The 20,790-nt window shown below is 36.0% G+C and overlaps 1 protein-coding gene across 1 annotated transcript; it reads left to right on the top strand.

The window, feature by feature from the left end:
* Nucleotides 1-152: 152 nt before the first annotated feature.
* Nucleotides 153-19,385, top strand: LOC117336238 (26S proteasome non-ATPase regulatory subunit 2-like). The gene is made up of 21 exons (XM_033896715.1): nucleotides 153-293; nucleotides 1,364-1,420; nucleotides 1,591-1,755; nucleotides 2,064-2,185; nucleotides 2,458-2,682; nucleotides 2,933-3,091; nucleotides 3,606-3,750; nucleotides 4,049-4,109; nucleotides 4,519-4,665; nucleotides 4,913-5,147; nucleotides 5,466-5,553; nucleotides 8,076-8,238; nucleotides 8,473-8,574; nucleotides 8,966-9,036; nucleotides 9,281-9,383; nucleotides 9,886-9,968; nucleotides 10,163-10,331; nucleotides 10,976-11,197; nucleotides 11,607-11,725; nucleotides 17,172-17,286; nucleotides 18,482-19,385. Exons 1-21 carry the CDS (start codon nucleotides 204-206, stop codon nucleotides 18,547-18,549), a joined length of 2,709 nt encoding a protein of 902 aa, XP_033752606.1. The 5' UTR covers nucleotides 153-203; the 3' UTR covers nucleotides 18,550-19,385.
* Nucleotides 19,386-20,790: the final 1,405 nt, after the last annotated feature.

Genomic DNA, 20,790 nt, shown 5'->3' with positions numbered 1-20,790 from the left:
GACTTGTGCAAGTCTAACATGACTGCTTCCGGTACACATGCTATTTTTTTTTCTTATACAGATTATATTTTGATATAATAATGCTTTTTAAAATATCGATGACACATACATTATTTTTGATTAATTCATAAATATATGTATCTTTTCAAAATATAAATTTATTGGTCACGTTTGAACGAGATAGCAACTTCATACCGGCAAACATGGCGGACAAAACTGAGAAAGAAGATACTACTGTAAGCGAAAAGAAGGAAACTAAGAAGAAAGATGAAAAGGATAAAGAAACTGAAATGGTAAATTGGAAGGCGTATCCGTTATGTGTTTAAAGATAGTCTTATTTGGAATATCTATACGTAAAACTTTACAAAATGAAATGTTTTGCTTGGCCCACGCACTCATTCATGTGTTCAAATCTGCTGTGTCACATTTCAGAATGCAGTGTATTTTAATACATTTCTTATCTGCTGTAGTTTTGTTATTGTGACTTTCTATGTGTATGCTACAAAACACATCACTGATATATCAGCAAACATTGTCTTATATTAGCTGACTGTACAGCTATAAAAGTTCTGTATCTCCGTAAACCATTTTTAAGCCATATCATCATATGATTTGGCTATGAAACCCATCATTGATTGATCAGACAAGCTTGTGTAAGCTAAATAAACAACAGTTATGAATATTTTGTAATACTGGGGGACATTTGTTAACCATTGCGCTGACTATGAAACATATCATTGATAAAGAGGTTCGTTTGTGTTAGCTGAACAAAAAATATATATATAAGAGTGACACCAGCAATTACCTTTGTTATCCAATAAGATTTCTACATGATATTTACAACATTATGCTCTTAGTTAATTGTGAGAGAAAAGTATTGTTTTCTTACAAAATGGAAATTTTTCATTGTGGTGACTTTATTTCAAGAGCATAATATATCATAAATGTTGAGAAAATTGCTGCACTCCTCACCAGTCTTCTCTAGGAAACATTTTAACCAAAGTAACATTGTCTTAGCTAGGAAAAAACTGTCAGTTCTCATTAAAACAGGTAAGGAGGACAAAATAAAACATTTTTATCTGCTTTACATTGTATAAATAGGCCATTAAGAGTATTTACTTTGAGTTCATTATCTTCAAAGTTTGGATAAAGGATGAAAATGGGATCCTCTATTAGGATTAAAACATAAGTATCGAAATGTCCATAGACTGACAATTTTGTTTCAGTTATGATTGTAGTCAATGACCTATAGCTTTTCAGAACAGGATAATAATGCATGTGTTTATAATTATTGTTGAACAAGTTCTTTGTTACAGTGTAATATTTATTTGATTTTTTCTTCTTCTTTTTTTTTGCTTTGTAGTCTGAAGAAGATAAACAGTTGCAGGAGGAATTGAACATGTTGGTTGAGCGTTTAAAGGTGAGATTCATATTACATGAATCAATATTTGTGAATTGTGGTTTTGATGAAAATATGTACATTCAGTTTCAATGGTTAATGTGATGCGAAACTCTTCACACCTGCTTTCACACTTTATTTCAGAAAAGATTAATTATCTTATTGTGTGATTTTAAAACTTTTGTTTGAAGGAAACTGACCAGAAGCTATACAAACCAGCACTGGAAAGTCTTCGCTCACAGATAAGGGCTTCTACCACATCAATGACCTCTGTGCCAAAACCGCTTAAGTTTCTCAGACCCCACTACGATTCTATTAAGGAGGTCCATGAAAAAATTATAGACAATGAAACAAAGGTATGGAATCAGACACAATGATTTAATACAGGAGTAAAATAAGGAAATAAATATAAATTATTTGCTAGGGGTTAACAGGTCTGTTTTATAAAATACTTTCTGTTCAATAGATTTTTTTTTGGTTAAATGATGCGTTTTATATATATGCATCACACCACATTTTATAATATATCAGGTTAAGATTATGCAAAGTTCTTGAAAGATGAGGGATGTAGTAAATGAGATAAATTTTCAATATGAAGCCTTAATTCATTTATGACTGAATATAATATGTACTAAAACATTTAAGGTTTCTTTTGTATTTGTAGCGCTTTTGTGCTGACATTGTGTCTGTCCTGGGTATGACAATGACTGACGGCAGAGAAAGTTTGAAGTACCGCCTCCTTGGTTCCAAGGAAGAGATTGGTTCCTGGGGTCACGAATATGTCAGGTATTTGAGATTTATGTATCAGTTTCTTTCTATTTCTTTATTACTGGTATATGAGGAAAAATAAAAGTATGGTTTTTTTTTATTGTTATTTTTTCAATTTTATTGATACATTAAGAAGATGTTCACTCACACAAAATGTCACTGTTGACATGTCAACATGCATCACAACAAGAATAATCATCACATTGTGATTATGTTAATGTTATTATGTATTTTGATTCATTGAATAAGTCACGTTTCTGATCATGGTTTGAACTTATTTTTTCTGACAGACATTTAGCAGGCCAAGTAGCACTGGAATGGCAGGACACTGATGAGGCCAACAGCTCGATGCGTGAATCTCTGCTGACAATGACAAAGGAGCTAGTACCTTACCATATGGACCATAATGCAGAGGCTGAAGCCTGCGACCTCCTCATGGAAATAGAGCGACTTGACATCCTCCATAACTATGTAGATGAAAATGCTTACCCACGAGTTTGTCTCTATCTCATTAGGTAATCTTGGTCATTGTACAAGCAAATTTGTATCCTTACTAATAAAGCTTATTTCATTATTATGGTATGTCATACACTTGGCAAATATGTTGGAATTGAAATCTATTATGGAAATAATGATATATAAATATTCAGATGATAAAAAAATATTCAGATGAAAAAATCTGTCAGAAATACCCTGTATGACTGTTTGTCCTAGTCTAGAGAAAGAAAGCTATTTTATCCATAACCACATTATCTGTACTTGCAGTTGTGTGCCATATGTCCCTGACCCAGAAAATCTTACCCTGCTGAAGACAGCGGTCGACCTATACAGGAAGTTCAAGCAGTTCCCACAGGCCTTACGTTGTGCTATGCAGCTCAATGATATGAAGCTCATTGAGGAAATATTCCTCTCCTGTAAAGATATGTGAGTATTGGTGGAAAAGTTGTATTCAGTTGTTTTAAGGTAGAATTGTAGTTTTGAGGGGATATTCCATTCACAACAATTATGTCATGGCAACATAAAATGACATGATATTAAGTTAACAATGTCTTTGATGGAAGTAGCATCAACATTACATATATATCAGGGAACATAGGGTGAAAGAAAATAAATGATCCTTGTAGGGGAAATGATCATCTCTGCCCTTGGGATAGGACTCTTTAGCTTTCAAACACTCGACAAACCCTGTGTTGGTAAAAATGAGAATCTTCCTTTATAATATATCTCTTCACCCTTGTGTTAAAATCCCCTGTGTCTAAGGGTAGAAGATTTTATTAATCTTTTCCGTGTATTGATTTCAGTCTACCCTATATTGGTTTATAATTTGCAATTCTAACCTGTAAGAATACAACTGCCAATTATTCTCATAGTTGAATTTGAGTGTTTGGATTTTACAATTTTCCTCTGTAAGCTTCAATGCATGTATTTTGTACTACAGGATGATGCAAAAGCAGCTGGCTTACATGTTGGGGAGACAGCAGATATACCTAGAGCTTGGGGACGATGTGGAGGAGTTTGACGAGATGACAGAGATTATGTCTAATGCCCACCTCAACAACAATTTCCTTGCCTTGGCAAGAGAGGTATGTATATATATCCTACAATACCAGTTGTGTGTGATGACCAGCTTCAAGCTATTTATCATTGATGAAGAATATTTTGTGAGGTTGTGTAGAAATTCTGAAAACTACCTATAGTATGCCATTTGGGGGTCTGCTGACACCATAAATCTTCATATGCGAAATATCTGAGGGCAGTTCTAGTCCCGACCTGTGGATTTCATTCGTCTTTCAGGTTCAACTATTTGGGTCAGTAACTTGAAAATACCTCATGTGATTGATTGCATTAAATGTATATTCGAAATACCATTTCTCTTTGCAGTTGGATATTATGGAACCCAAAGTGCCAGAAGATATCTACAAGTCACATTTAGAACAAAGTCGTGAGTGTTTGTAGGACTATCTAACATTGGTTGTCCAAGTATTACCAGAGATAATTGAATGATAAAGATCTTGGAAGAAAGTCCAAATTTGCTCACACCTGTCTTAAAGAAAATGAATCCTAATGGCATTGTTGGTAGCATTTGTTTCTTGGTATAGAGCTGTATAAAGGTTTTTCTAAGTATTCAGAGTTTAGATCTTCAAAACTTTCCTCTGTATGCTGTAAACAAGTGTTCATATATATGTTGTGGTAGTTCTATCTACAGCATGTTTTACTTAATTCCTTGGTGTAGTGGAAATGAAAAATCATGATATAAACAAAATAGAAATATTGTTATTTAAAAGATATGATGCAAAATTTAAACAATCTTGTATCTAAATTTTTTTTGAAAATCCTATTTATATTTGCAGGTACCACCATAGGTCCAAGTAACGTAGATTCAGCACGGCAAAACTTGGCTTCATCATTTGTAAACGGATTTGTGAATGCAGCATTTGGCCAGGACAAACTATTAATGGAGGATGGAAATAAGTGGCTGTATAAAAACAAAGAACATGGTATGTAGTTCCAGAAAGCTTGATAAGCTGAATTAAAATGAAATCACATGACAGCATAAACCTATATAGGAACATTGTGAAATTATTTTTGTCTGTTTATGTAAATGAAGATAGGGGATAAGTTTCTTGTGCATTCTCATTCAAAATTAGTAGAATGAATGTTCAAAGTTTTAAAAATATTTGAATCCCCATATTTGAAGTTTGCATTTTCAAGAGTATATAGTAACCAAGGCGATTTGTGTTATAGGTATGTTGAGTGCCACAGCGTCTTTAGGTCTGATCCTGTTGTGGGATGTGGACGGTGGTCTAACACAGATAGACAAATACTTATACTCTTCTGAAGACTTTATCAAGGCGGGGGCTCTCCTGGCCTGTGGTATTGTAAACTCAGGTGTAAGGAATGAATGTGACCCGGCACTCGCCCTCCTGTCAGACTATGTCATGCACACAACAGCAATCATGAGGATTGGGGCTATAGTTGGGTAAGTTGAACAAGGCGTTTTAAATTTGTAATTTTTATGATGTCCTTTTCGTGGGGATGAAGGGGCAGAAATGAAATTAAGTTAATGCTTTTCAGTTGGCGTCGATGTAATGAAGTTGCATTTCGAAAATTTTCTCAAAAACTCAAATTTAGTTTATAGTTTGAGCATAGGGTCTACATTTTAAAACTGGAAAACAATTTTGACTTTGACCCTGTGATTTTAGAGAGTTATCAGCAGTATGTTAAGACATATAATTCTGCAGATTGTTTAATTATTAGGATTTTTAAGAATTAAAGAGAATAAATGTTTTTGTTGCAGCCTTGGTCTAGCATATGCAGGGTCTAACAGAGAAGATGTATTAACGCTTATACTGCCAGTACTCGGTGACAGCAAAGCTTCTATGGAGGTAAGTAAATATGACAGGTTGTTTTATGGTGTGGCATTGCCCATCTGATTGAATGCTGGACATTGCTCTTTGGTTCTTAACATTTTGATTGCACATTGTAAAGGTGTTAAATAATATATCTAGAATACCAATTTCTATTCTTTGATATATCTGGAATGATTTTTCAGACATCTGACTACAAGGTCAAGCACAAAGTTACTGAATTTAGAAGTCGCCTTGTCATAGTTTGCAACCCACATTTTAATGAGATGTAGTTAAGGGTTAACTGTAATATTTTTTTTACGTTATTGAGCAATAACACAAAAAACTGGGGTGTTCTCTGAATAAACCGCGAAGCGGTTTATGAAAAGAGTACACCCCAGTTTTTTGTGTTATTGCTCAATAACTTAAAAAAAATATTACAGTTAACCCTACTAATTTAATCAACAACGATAAGAAATATTTTCATTAAGTTTAACATGTTTATTTTGCTCCAGATATTTAAAAACACATCGATAAATACAAAATCCTGTGAACAACGATTACTCCGCTGACGTCACAGTCATTATTTATGTTATGAGATGATAACATCATATTTTGAGCCAATGAATATGCTTGTTACAAGCAAAATTAAATTATTCATGTTTATCTGCAAAAATGAGAAGTCACATTATGGGCAAACTTTAAACTCTTTAACTGGTAGATTTTTGTTAAAGACTTGTAAACAAAATATACTTACCTTCTAGAATGTGTTTTTGAAAAAACTCCGAACAAGGTAGAGATATCTAACTGTCAGTTCTCATAGGTGATGCAATGAAAAGTGATGGAGGCCTTGCAAGTGGTATGGTAACTGTTTGTGGTATGATATCTGTTTGTGTATAGGTTGTAGGGATGGCAGCTCTGGCTTGTGGTATGATATCTGTGTTTGTTTATAGGTTGTAGGGATGGCGGCCTTGGCTTGTGGTACGATATCTGTGTTTGTTTATAGGATGTAGAGATGGCGGCCTTGGCTTGTGGTACGATATCTGTGTTTGTGTATAGGTTGTAGAGATGGCGGCCTTGGCTTGTGGTATGATATCTGTGTTTGTGTATAGGTTGTAGGGATGGCAGCTCTGGCTTGTGGTATGATATCTGTGTTTGTTTATAGGTTGTAGGGATGGCGGCCTTGGCTTGTGGTACGATATCTGTGTTTGTTTATAGGATGTAGAGATGGCGGCCTTGGCTTGTGGTACGATATCTGTGTTTGTGTATAGGTTGTAGAGATGGCGGCCTGGCTTGTGGTATGATATCTGTGTTTGTGTATAGGTTGTAGGGATGGCGGCCCTGGCTTGTGGTATGATATCTGTGTTTGTTTATAGGTTGTAGGGATGGCGGCCCTGGCTTGTGGTATGATATCTGTGTTTGTTTATAGGATGTAGAGATGGCGGCCTTGGCTTGTGGTATGATATCTGTGTTTGTTTATAGGATGTAGGGATGGCGGCCCTGGCTTGTGGTATATCTGGTTATATCGGTTGTGATGGCGGCCCTAGCTTGTATAGGATGTAGAGATGGCGGCCTTGGCTTGTGGTATGATATCTGTGTTTGTGTATAGGATGTAGGGATGGCGGCCCTGGCTTGTGGTATGATATCTGAGTTTATTTATAGGTTGTAGGGATGGCGGCCCTGGCTTGTGGTATGATATCTGTGTTTGTGTATAGGTTGTAGAGATGGCGGCCCTGGCTTGTGGTATGATATCTGTGTTTATTTATAGGTTGTAGGGATGGCGGCCCTGGCTTGTGGTATGATATCTGTGTTTATTTATAGGTTGTAGGGATGGCGGCCCTGGCTTGTGGTATGATATCTGTGTTTGTGTATAGGTTGTAGAGATGGCGGCCCTGGCTTGTGGTATGATATCTGTGTTTGTTTATAGGTTGTAGGGATGGCGGCCCTGGCTTGTGGTATGATATCTGTGTTTGTGTATAGGTTGTAGAGATGGCGGCCTTGGCTTATGGTATGATATCTGTGTTTGTGTATAGGATGTAGGGATGGCGGCCCTGGCTTGTGGTATGATATCTGTGTTTGTGTATAGGATGTAGGGATGGCGGCCCTGGCTTGTGGTATGATATCTGTGTTTATTTATAGGTTGTAGGGATGGCGGCCCTGGCTTGTGGTATGATATGTGTTTATTTATAGGTTGTAGGGATGGCGGCCCTGGCTTGTGGTATGATATCTGTGTTTGTGTATAGGTTGTAGAGATGGCGGCCTTGGCTTATGGTATGATATCTGTGTTTGTGTATAGGATGTAGGGATGGCGGCCCAGGCTTGTGGTATGATATCTGTATTTATTTATAGGTTGTAGGGATGGCGGCCCTGGCTTGTGGTATGATATCTGTGTTTATTTATAGGTTGTAGGGATGGCGGCCCTGGCTTGTGGTATGATATCTGTGTTTGTGTATAGGTTGTAGGGATGGCGGCCCTGGCTTGTGGTATGATATCTGTGTTTGTGTATAGGTTGTAGGGATGGCGGTCCAGCCTTGTGGTATGATATCTGTGTTTGTTTATAGGTTGTAGGGATGGCGGCCTTGGCTTGTGGTATGATATCTGTGGGAAGCTGTAATGGAGATGTTACCTCTACCATCATACAGACCATGATGGAGAGGTCTGAAGCTGATCTTAAGGATACATACTCACGATTTCTGGCCCTCGGACTTGCTCTGACATACCTAGGTAAGATTACAACCGTATCCCATTATTCTTGACTGGTTACATTCCATATGTTTACTTCTGCATTGTGATGTTTTTGATGATTCAAAAGGCTACATTTGAATTTTTTTGAAGTAATTGCAAAACAGAATTAAATGAATTACAAGTTAACATTATTTTAATCTTGAAATTCATCTGAAGTGGTTTAAAATAATAAAGCAGCAATTTTAAACCAGATCTGTGTAACTATGATTACAGGTAAACAGGATGCTGTTGAGGCTACTCTGGTGGCACTTGAAGTGATTGCAGAGCCTCTTAAGTCAATGGCGCGAATGCTGGTTGATGTGTGTGCCTACGCTGGTATGTAGCCTCTACATTGTTATTATAGACACTGTATCAACTTTTAACATTTTATTCAGTGAGAACAAAACATTTGGCAGGTGTAAATTATACAGAACTGGGACATCTACTTAGGCTTGCAGTAATTTTAGAACAAAATTGCTTTTTGGCACCACCATATATAAGTATGATTTCATTGCTGTTAATATTAATGAAAAGTTTTAGAATATTTTTACTATGTATTGGAAAATTATGTAAGTTTAAAGAAAATTGACTTTGTGAATTGATTAGTATGTACTTGGTTTTGTTTAACATTGTTTCTAGTAGTAAGAAGAAATGTTTTAATTACATTTACCAAATGTTTTTCAGCGTGTTTCATATTGTAATTGTCTCAAATATTTCGTTTTATCAGGCACTGGGAATGTACTGAAAATCCAACATTTGTTGCATGTCTGCTCTGAACACGATGAGTCCAAAGACCAGGTTTGTCTTTTACTGTTGAACAGTTTATTGGAAATAAAGACTGCATTTCTGCCATTAGCATCTTCATAACCTAAGGGTTCTGATCTCCAGTCCATGTAACTATTATATCAACGTCTTTGGAATATGTTATGCTTACATAAATATTGTTACAGTAATGATTAGAGACCTATTGTATATTCAGTATGATGATTTGATATGATGACCTCAAGCATATTTACAGCAATTGTTTTAATCTATTTTTCAGGAAAATAATGAAAAGAAAGATGACAAGAAGAAAAAGGATACTAAAGAAAAAGAAAAGGAAAAAGAAAAAGAGTCAACAAGTGCAGATCTATCTTCACAACAGGGTATGAAATCAGTTTTATGTTCTGTAGGTGTAATAGATCACTTTAAAAGGACTGACAAAGTTGATCAATGTTGGTGACAAATTCTGAGCATATATGGAAATTTTGATTTATATATAATAATTAAAATGAAATAAAAGTTTGATAGCTGATCTAATGTTTAATTATTTTCACATTTGTGCAGTGGCGAAATCTAATGTTTAATTATTTTCACATTTGTGCAGTGGCGAGTTGAATATTTAAAAATGGTTTGGTGTGAATAATAATGTCATCACGGAATTGTTTACATTTATAAGCTGCTGAATAAACAAGGCTGTTTCTATTACATGTTTGACTTCACTGAACTGAAGTTGTCACTGTTGGTCTGTAATATGTGATATCATTTTCAGTGATCTTAGTTGTTGATATTTTGACTCGTTAATGATTCTCAAGGAATATTGTAAATATTACTGTATTGCTGATGTTTGAGCTTATGATTTGACAGCCATTGTTTTGATTTTTTCAGGAATTGCAGTATTAGGTGTGGGTTTGATAGCTATGGGGGAAGAAATTGGTTCAGAAATGTCTTTTAGAGCTTTTGGACACTTGGTAAGTCAATATAAGCAGTCATGCTATTAACATTCTTTGAACACTAATTGCAGTCAGCTCAGTCTTCAATTCAGAAAATATTCCCATTAATAGCAATTTAGGATTTAAATTTTATACATGTTTTTTATCTGATAGAAATGAAAAACATCTCAACATTGATATTCATACTTTTGTAATTCACTTGTTATTTCTAGCTGCGATATGGTGAACCGGCAATAAAGCGAGCAGTACCACTTGCCCTTGGTCTGATTTCTGTGTCTAACCCCAAATTAAATATTCTGGACACACTGAGCAAGTTCTCTCACGACAATGACACTGAGGTGGCCCATAATGCTATTTTGTCCATGGGCCTTGTTGGAGCAGGTAAAACTTGTTTGTCTATATGTACCAGCTATTTGAGAAATATGAAACCCTATTCCTCTTAAAATAAGCCCCCTTGCCTAGAGTGAAAGTTAAATATTAAAGTTGGGAAAGGCTTATTTGTGAGCCTCTTAGCTTACTATCATAACATTGGTGATTCTGCAAAAATTAGGAAGAGGGCTTATTTGTGAGAAAGAGCTTATTTTTGGATACGTATGGTACTGTAAAGTTATACTTATTATGGCACGTTCAAATTTAGGATGTATCCAAATTACCTATGAAAGAGATTAGCACCATTGTGAATTGGTGCTACAAATTGAAAATGCTTGCCATAGAAAGCATTGTACAATATTACACTCGTTAGCATGATCAAAATTTAGCGGAATGCTTTAAGTGTTAAAATCACTCAATTAAGATTTATACTGCTAAAAGATGTATATAGTATTTAAGTCTTTATGTGTTTGTCTTCATAGAATTATAAGAGTTTCAAAATACTTTCGTCACAGAGTATTAGTTCTTTAAAAATATATCTGAAGGGTTTGAAATTACAGTAAAATAAATACATGTCATTAGTCTGGTAAATTAAGTGTACTTTTTTATAATAAATGATTTCAGGTTTGACTGTTATTTTGTATTTTTTTTTGTAGGAACAAATAATGCTCGTCTAGCTGCTATGTTAAGACAATTAGCTGTGTACCATGCTAAGGACCCTAATAACTTGTTCATGGTGCGTCTAGCACAAGGTCTGGCTCATTTGGGCAAGGGAACACTGACTCTTTCTCCCTACCACAGCGACCGAACCCTCATGTCACCAGTCGCAGTCGCCGGGCTTATGGCTGTCCTCGTCTCCTGTCTTGATGTAAAAAATCGTAAGTATTCACTGTTGTCAATGTCTGTTGTTGAGGAAGTAAATTGTACATATATACTACTGTAAGCTCTATTTCACTTTCAACCATAAGGCAGATATTGAAGATATAAATGAAGATCTTTGTCAACAAGAATTTCAAGGTTTTGATATTGAAAAATATTGCACATGTTTTATGGAAATGAAACAGTGTAAATTCTATTGATGATATCACATGCATATAATGAAAGACCCAGAATGTCTGTATTTCCAAGAACAAGTTACGTCGTATCAATTCCTTCATGCTAATATTTATATCTCCTTTGTAATTTGCTTCAGTTGAAAATTATTTCCATATATATATATATACATGTACATGATAGCTGCTCTGATATTTGTCTCATGTTATTTCACTTTGCTGATTTTTGTTGCAGTCATCCTAGGTAAATCTCATTACATCTTATACCACCTTGTGGCGGCCATGCAGCCGCGTATGTTAACTACCTTCGATGAGGAACTTCGACCACTTCCTGTTCCTGTGAGAGTTGGACAGGTAATAAAAATACTACAATGAGAATTGTTATGTGTCTTTATCGTGACAACACATTGTTTGGTATTGTGTTGTTTAAGTCATGAGGATACAATATAAAGCAATATTTTGGTGTTTATAATAGTAAAACATGATATGATGATACAATATTCAAGTGTTATTAACCAATATTATTAGGGAGAAAGTGTTATTAACCAATATTATTAGGGAGAAAAGTGTTATTAACCAATATTATTAGGGAGAACGTGTTATTAACCAATATTGTTAGGGAGAAAGTGTTATTAACCAATATTATTAGGGAGAAAGTTTTATTAACCAATATTGTTAGGGAGAACGTGTTATTAACCAATATTGTTAGGGAGAAAGTGTTATTAACCAATATTATTAGGGAGAAAGTGTTATTAACCAATATTATTAGGGAGAATGTGTTATTAACCAATATTATTAGGGAGAATGTGTTATTATACAATTATGGACTTTTTACTTGGTTAATATGCTCTGATATTAACCAGAATGGAACTAATAGTGACCGAGGCAAAGCCGAGGTCAATATGGTTACATTCTGGTTAATATCAGAGCATATTAACCAAGTAAAAAGTCCATAACTGTTTTATTATATAATCAAAGTATATATGATGAAATGATAAATGTACTCAACTCAAAGTCCAAAGTCTCAACGTCCTCTGCCACGTTCTTTTCTTTTAAATATTCCTTAAATTTTTTTACAGCAGAGTCTGTCGCTCTTCTTGTGTTTATAGAATCCTTTTCTGTCATTAACTTGTTAATGTTCTCATCGTTTAGAGACGCAAACCGCATTTTTTTAGGACTCGAATCCAGCGAAACAGCAGACGCAGCCATTTCCTATGCGTTGCTATGGTATTACGTAACTTCCGGTAGGGTATTTCCAGAATCTATTTTTAGCGGAGGTGTTATTAACTGGTTTTTCATAATCTATTTTTAGCGCCGGTGTTATTAACTGGTTTTTTGATATTAACTGGTTTTGCTTTGGAAACCAGTTAATATCGCTATTTATCAAAAGTCACGTGTTAGCGATTTAGCCAATGAGAATATGGATAAATACACATTATATAATAATAACCAATATTGTTAGGGAGAAAGTGTTATTAACCAATATTATTAGGGAGAACGTGTTATTAACCAATATTATAAGAGAGAAAGTGTTATTAACTGATATTATTAGGGATAACGTGTTATTAACCAATATTATTAGGGAGAAAGTGTTATTAACCAATATTATTAGGGAGAACGTGTTATTAACCAATATTATTAGGGGGAACGTGTTATTAACCAATATTATTAGGGAGAAAGTGTTATTAACCAATATTATTAGGGAGAAAGTGTTATTAACCAATATTATAAGAGAGAAAGTGTTATTAACCAATATTATTAGGGAGAACGTGTTATTAACCAATATTATTAGGGAGAACGTGTTATTAACCAATATTATTAGGGAGAAAGTGTTATTAACCAATATTATAAGAGAGAAAGTGTTATTAACCAATATTATTAGGGAGAACGTGTTATTAACCAATATTATTAGGGAGAACGTGTTATTAACCAATATTATTAGGGAGAAAGTGTTATTAACCAATATTATTAGGGAGAACGTGTTATTAACCAATATTATTAGGGAGAACGTGTTATTAACCAATATTATAAGAGAGAAAGTGTTATTAACCAATATTATTAGGGAGAATGTGTTATTATACAATTATGGACTTTTTACTTGGTTAATATGCTCTGATATTAACCAGAATGGAACTAATATTGACCGAGGCAAAGCCGAAAAGTCCATAAAAAGTCCATAACTGTTTTATTATATAATCAAAGTATATATGATGAAATGATAAACGTACTCAACTCAAAGTCCAAAGTCTCAACGTCCTCTGCCACGTTCTTTTCTTTTAAATATTCCTTAAAATTTTTTACAGCTGAGTCTGTCGCTCTTCTTGTGTTTATGGAATCCTTTTCTGTCATTAACTTGTTAATGTTCTCATCGTTTAGAGACGCAAACCACATTTTTTTAGGACTCGAATCCGGCGAAACAGCAGACGCAGCCATTTCCTATGCGTTGCTATGGTATTACGTAACTTCCGGTAGGGTATTTCCAGAATCTGTTTTTAGCGGAGGTGTTATTAACTGGTTTGTCATAATCTTTTTTTAGCGCCGGTGTTATTAACTGGTTTTTAGCTCACCTGGACCGAAGGTCCGGTGAGCTTATGCCATGGTGCAGCGTCCGTCGTCCGTCGTCCGTCCGTCAACATTTGCTTCAAATCGCTACTAGTCAAAAAGTTCTTATTGGATTTTGACCAAATTTGGTCAGAAACATCCTTGGCAGAAGGGGATCAGATTTTGCATAAATGGTGACTCTGACCCCCAAGGGGCCTGAGGGGCGGGGCCCAATAGGGGAAATTGAGGCAATTCCTTTAAATCGCTACTAGTCATAAAGTTATGAATGGATTTGAACCCAATTTGGTCAGAAACATCCTTTGGGGAAGGGGAACAGATTTTGCATAAATGGTTACTCTGACCCCCAAGGGGCCAAAGGGGCAGGGCCTAATGGGGAAATAGAGGTAATTCCTTTAAATCGCTACTAGTCATAAAGTTATGAATGGATTTGAACCCAATTTGATCAGAAACATTCTTTGGGGAAGGGGAACAGATTTTGCATAAATGGTGACTCTGACCCCCAAGGGGCCAAAGGGGCGGGGCCTAATGGGGAAATAGAGGTGATTCCTTCAAATCGCTACTAGTCATAAAGTTATGAATGGATTTGAACCCAATTTGGTCAGAAACATCCTTTGGGGAAGGGGAACAGATTTTGCATAAATGGTTACTCTGACCCCCAAGGGGCCAAAGGGGCGGGGTCCATTAGGGGAAATAGAGGTAATTCCTTAAAATCGCTACTAGTCATAAAGTTATGAATGGATTTGAACCCAATTTGGTCAGAAACATCCTTTAGGAAAGGGGAACAGATTTTGCATAAATGGTGACTCTGACCCCCAAGGGGCCTGAGGGGCGGGGCCCAATAGGGGAAATTGAGGCAATTCCTTTAAATCGCTACTAGTCATAAAGTTATGAATGGATTTGAACCCAATTTGGTCAGAAACATCCTTTGGGGATGGAAAATAGATTTTGCATAAATGGTGACTCTGACTCCCAAGGGGCCAAAGGGGCGGGGCCTAATGGGGAAATAGAGGCAATTCCTTTAAATCGCTACTAGTCATAAAGTTATGAATGGATTTGAACCCAATTTGGTCAGAAACATCCTTTGGGGATGGGGAATAGATTTTGCATAAATGGTGACTCTGACCCCCAAGGGGCCAAAGGGGCGGGGCCTAATGGGGAAATAGAGGTAATTCCTTCAAATCGCTACTAGTCATAAAGGTATGAATAGATTTGAACCCAATTTGGTCAGAAACATTCTTATGTGAAGGGGAACAGATTTTGCATAAATGGTTACTCTGACCCCCAAAGGACCAAAGGGGCGGGGCCTAATGGGGAAACAGAGGTAATATCTTTAAATCGCTACTAGTCATAAAGTTATGAATGGATTTGAACCGAATTTGGTCAAAAACATCATTGGGGGAAGGGGAACAGATTTTGCATAAATGGTGACTCTGACCCCCAAGGGGCCAAAGGGGCGGGGCCCCAAATGGGAAATAGAGGTAATTCCTTTAAATCGCTACTAGTCATAAAGTTATGAATGGTTTTTAACGCAATTTAGTAAGAAACATCCTTTGGGAAAGGGGAACAGATTTTGCATAAATGGTGACTCTGACCCCCAAGGGGCCAAAGGGGCGGGGCCCCATATGGGAAATAGAGGTAATTCCTTTAAATCGCTACTAGTCATAAAGTTATGAATGGTTTTTAACGCAATTTAGTAAGAAACATCCTTTGGGAAAGGGGAACAGATTTTGCATAAATGGTGACTCTGACCCCAAGGGGCCAAAGGGGCAGGGCCTAATGGGGAAATAAAGGTAATTCCTTCAAATCGCTACTAGTCATAAAGTTATGAATGGATTTATACCCAAATTGGTCAGAAACATTCTTATGTGAAGGGGAACAGATTTTGCATAAATGGTGACTGACCCCTGAGGGGCCAAAGAGGCGGGGCCCCATATGGGAAATAGAGGTAATTCCTTTAAATCGCTACTAGTCATAAAGTTATGAATGGATTTGAACCCAATTTAATAAGAAACATCTTTTGGGGAAGGGGAGCAGATTTTGCATAAATGGTGACTCTGACCCCCAAGGGGCCAAAGGGGCGGGGCCCCATATGGGAAATAGAGGTAATTCCTTTAAATCGCTACTTGTCATAAATTTATGAATGGATTTGAACCCAATTTGGTCAGAAGCATTCTTTGGGGAAGGGGAACAGATTTTGCATAAATGGTGACTCTGACCCCCAAGGGGCCAAAGGGGCGGGGCCTAATGGGGAAATAGAGGTAATTCCTTAAAATCGCTACTAGTCATAAAGTTATGAATGGATTTGAACCCAATTTGGTAAGAAACATTCTTGGGGGAAGGGGAACAGATTTTGCATAAATGGTGACTCTGACCCCCGAGGGGCAAAAGGGGCGGGGCCCCATATAGGAAATAGAGGTAATTCCTTTAAATCACTACTAGTCATAAAGTTATAAATGCATGTTGTAAACTCAGAGAGTCTGGACTTCATTATTTCTTTAAAGCAGTTGGGATCCCCACGCTATAACCATAAATAGCATTGTTTGAGGTTAACAAACAAAAGGAATTGAACATGAACATTATTTTGACATTTGGTCAAATCCAACCAGGTGAGCGATACAGGCCCCATGGGCCTCTTGTTTTGATATTAACTGGTTTTGCTTTGGAAACCAGTTATTATCGCTATTTATCAAAAGTCACGTGTTAGCGATTTAGCCAATGAGAATATGGATAAATACACATTATATAATAATAACCAATATTGTTAGGGAGAAAGTGTTATTAACCAATATTAATAGGGAGAAAGTGTAATTAACCAATATTATTAGGGAGAAAGTGTTATTTACCAATATTATTAGGGAGAAAGTGTTATTAACCAGTATTGTTAGGGAGAAAGTGTTATTAACCAATATTATTAGGGAGAAAGTGTTATTAACCTATATTATTAAGGAGAAAGTGTTATTAACCAATATTATTAGGGAGAAAGTGTTATTAACCAATATTATTAGGGAGAAAGTGTTATTAACCAATATTATTAGGGAGAAAGTGTTATTAACCAATATTGTTAGGGAGAACGTGTTATTAACCAATATTGTTAGGGAGAAAGTGTTATTAACCAATATTATAAGCGAGAAAGTGTTATTAACCGATATTATTAGGGAGAACGTGTTATTAACCAATATCATTTGGGAGAAAAACTGTAATGTTTGTAGGTTATAGCTGTGTTCTTTATCCTCGACAGGCTGTTGATGTAGTTGGGCAAGCAGGTAAGCCAAAAACCATCACTGGATTCCAGACACATACCACACCAGTACTGTTGGCTTATGGCGAGAGGGCGGAACTTGCCACGGAGGAATGTATCCTTTCTTTTGATGAAATCCTATTATATTATTGGGTTTTAAAGAGAAATTTGAAATAAAACTACGAAGTCAGGATTCAAATAAGATGTATGCCTTTGGTTTCTTAGAACTCAAATAGAATTTTGAAACTCTTTTCGTATGGTGAGCAATTAAACACATTGGTAACGGGCCGCAGTCGCTGAATGGTTAAGGTATCCTGACAATTTATCTCTAGCCCTCCAACTCTGGGTTATGAGTTCGAAACTTACGTTGGCCAGTTGCCTGGTGCTGACCGTAGGTCGGTGGTACTGAGGAGCTATATGGAACCTGTATGCTGTCAAAAGATTTGGCTTACAGTATTAAAAATTCTGTCTCTACTAGGTCAGTTTTGAGAAGATATATACAACTTTTATGTTGTCAAGAGATTTTGTCATATAAAAGGCTACAAGAACCTGCATCTTTTCACCAGGCTATCAGTTTTGAGGGTGGGTTATAAATCCCTTTATAATCCTATGTTTTCACTACCGGTAGGCTATCAGTTTTGAGGGCCGGGGGCTATAAATCCCTATAAAATCCTATGTTTTCACCAGGCTTTCAGTTTTGAGGGCCAGCGCTATAAATCTCTATAAAATCCTATGTTTTCACCAGACAATCAGTTTTGAGGGCGGGGGCTATGCACCAGGCTATCAGTGGCCAGGGCTATAAATCCTTATAAAATCCTATATGTTTTCACCAGACTATCAGTTTTGAGGGGGGCTCTAAATCCTTATATAATCCTGAATGTTTTCATTAGGCTATCAGTTTTGAGGGTTACTGTAAATTATTTATATTTATCGCAATGGATTTATTTTCACATAAATATATGTGAGGAGAGTCAATTGTGAATTAAAATTCTTCATAATTATTTGTACGAAAATAACACCTTCGGATGGCAACCAAGCTATGGTTTCCAATATGGGAGTCTTGCAGAGTCTGTGACACTAATAGCTCATCATTTGTGAATTCAAAATCATTTCTAGATCAATGATTGCGAAACCATGTATTCGTGAAAATGCCTGGAAATGTAAGTTCATGAAATCTAAGTGATTTACAGTACACATATAAATCCTGTAAGTTGGTATTGAGTGGTATTATAAAACTGATATCACTAGATTATCTTTGGGGAACGATGGGATGTATAAATCATGTAAGTTGTTTCCTTAACCTGGAACAGACCTACCGCTGAGTCCACTGATGGAAGGCTTCGTAATACTGAGAAAGAATCCGGACTACGAGGACTGATAACATGTTGACTAGACAGCAATCTGCCTGGCTATTTATGGTGTGGAGATATAGAGACAGTTCTGCATTATAATTCATCACTTAAGCCTTACAAGACTTCAAGTGTAGACATGGAAAAATCTGGATTTGGGCTGCTCTGCTTGTTAGGGAAAAAAGATGTCTTGGGCTCTTTGTATTAGTGACTAATTGGTTGTTTGAACAATTTCAATTTTAAAAATTTCAAAAGTGCTTGGAATAAATGCAGCCACCGTCGGAGAATTATTCAATAGGACCAAGTAACTCTATTAGTGTTATTGGAATTACCACACTGTCTACTGTCAATGTAAAGCCTGCAAGTGATTTTATCTGGGAGACTACTTAACAGATAAGATCATTTTAGTCACCTAAATGTGACAAAATATTTATGAAATCATGTCACGTGCCCAGTTTTTGGAATCTTGTGATATTGAATTATACATTATTTACACTGTAGTGCATATTGTTTATAAGAAATGTTCCTAAAAGTGGCTCATGTATTGATTGATGTTATGTCTTAAAATCTGACGACATAGTGCTATATTGTGATAACAATATGAGAAATTGTAGTAACGACATACTCCTGCTTTGAGTGTTCAAACAAGTTGTTCCAGCAATGTAAAATGCAGATTTATAAAAAAAAAAGAAAAGGAAACACTTGTTCATCTAAGTTAAGGATTCTTTGTATGAATGCAAATAATTGATTGTGAGTTGTGTGTTGAGTATGAGAGTTGCTATGTTAGGATCTGAATGGAACATATGTATGGTTGACAAAGATTCAGTTTTGATAGAAAAACAAATTAAAAAATTGTGAAACATCACTATTGTTTGTTTAAAGAGTTTTTTTTCACCTTTAGCATAAACAACTACATTACTAATTGTTTTATGCATTGTATTATTTGATTTCAGCTTTAAACTGAATATTAAAATACACATAATCAGTCATACTGGATAGAAGTGGTGACAAATGTGAGGAATATAAAAATTCCTCAAAAGACATGTAGGTCAATGTCCTGGTATGCATGAACATCAACATTTCTCAGCACAACTTTTTCCCAAATGATGAAAGAATATGTTGTTTACTTAATCTCACTAGTGTGTTTATCAGGCACAGAATGAAATAAGAGTCTATTGGAAATCCATGAAGGTTCAAAATAAATGTCGGGGACCATGATGAATCGATTGACATTTTTTTCTCAGAATAGTGATATTGATTTTTTTTCCGTAAACATATATATATGCTCAAAGTACATGCAATTTTTGGACCAGGTGAGCTTATGCCATACTGTGGCGTTCGTCAACAATTGACTTCTTCATAACCGCTGATCGGAGTTGAACGGTAGCATCATTATGGGGTGGGAATTACAAATTGTACAAATGGTGGGGCTGAGGAGGATAAAAAGGAGTCAATTTGGCTTAATTGATATAAATGAATTCTCCTGTGGAACTAAGCAATGGATATCGCTTGTACATGTATTCGACTGGTAACATGGTTTTTGGGTAGGGATTAAAAACTACAAATGATGGGGCTAAATTGATAAACGACTACCTCTCTGAAACTAAGCAATGGATATAGCTAATATATGTCTTCATCTGTATTTGGTAGAGATACAAAATTGAACAAATAGTGGGGCTGACCCCTGGGGACCTGAGGGGTGGGGCCAAAAGGAGTCGATTTGGCTAATTGATATAAATGTCTTTTCTGAAACTAAGCAATAGATATTTCTCACATTTAACTGGTAGCATCCATAAGATGTGCAGATTAAAATTGTACAAATGGTGGGGCTGACCCCCCAGGGGCAGGGCCAAAAGGAGTCCATTTGGCAATATAATTGATATTACCCTTAATGACTTTATCTTTGGAACTAAGCAATGTATGACATTGACATTTCAGTGGTAACATCTTTGAAACCATTCAGATCCCCACCCCATATCCATATAAAGTGTATAGCATTGCTGGGCATCAAGAGATGAACACATTTCTGATGTAAAAATAGGCCCAGGGGTCTTTCACCACCCCAAGGGACTGATAGTTTCTTTAAACACAACCATGTTGAATCTTGACTTCGTTTCTAGGTTATATCTCTAAAGCAGTTGAGATTCCCATCCCATAATCATATAATATAGAATTGTTAGACATCAACAAATAAGATATTAACAAATGGAACAATTATTTTGATGTTTGCTCAAATAAACCATGTGAGCTATACAGGCCCTCTGGGCCTC

The sequence above is a fragment of the Pecten maximus genome, chromosome 10 (genome assembly GCF_902652985.1).
Source record: "Pecten maximus chromosome 10, xPecMax1.1, whole genome shotgun sequence".
NCBI classification, from domain to species: Eukaryota; Metazoa; Mollusca; class Bivalvia; order Pectinida; family Pectinidae; genus Pecten; species Pecten maximus.
Note: the sequence above shows the minus strand (reverse complement) of the source record. Positions and strands in the feature narration are given on the sequence as shown.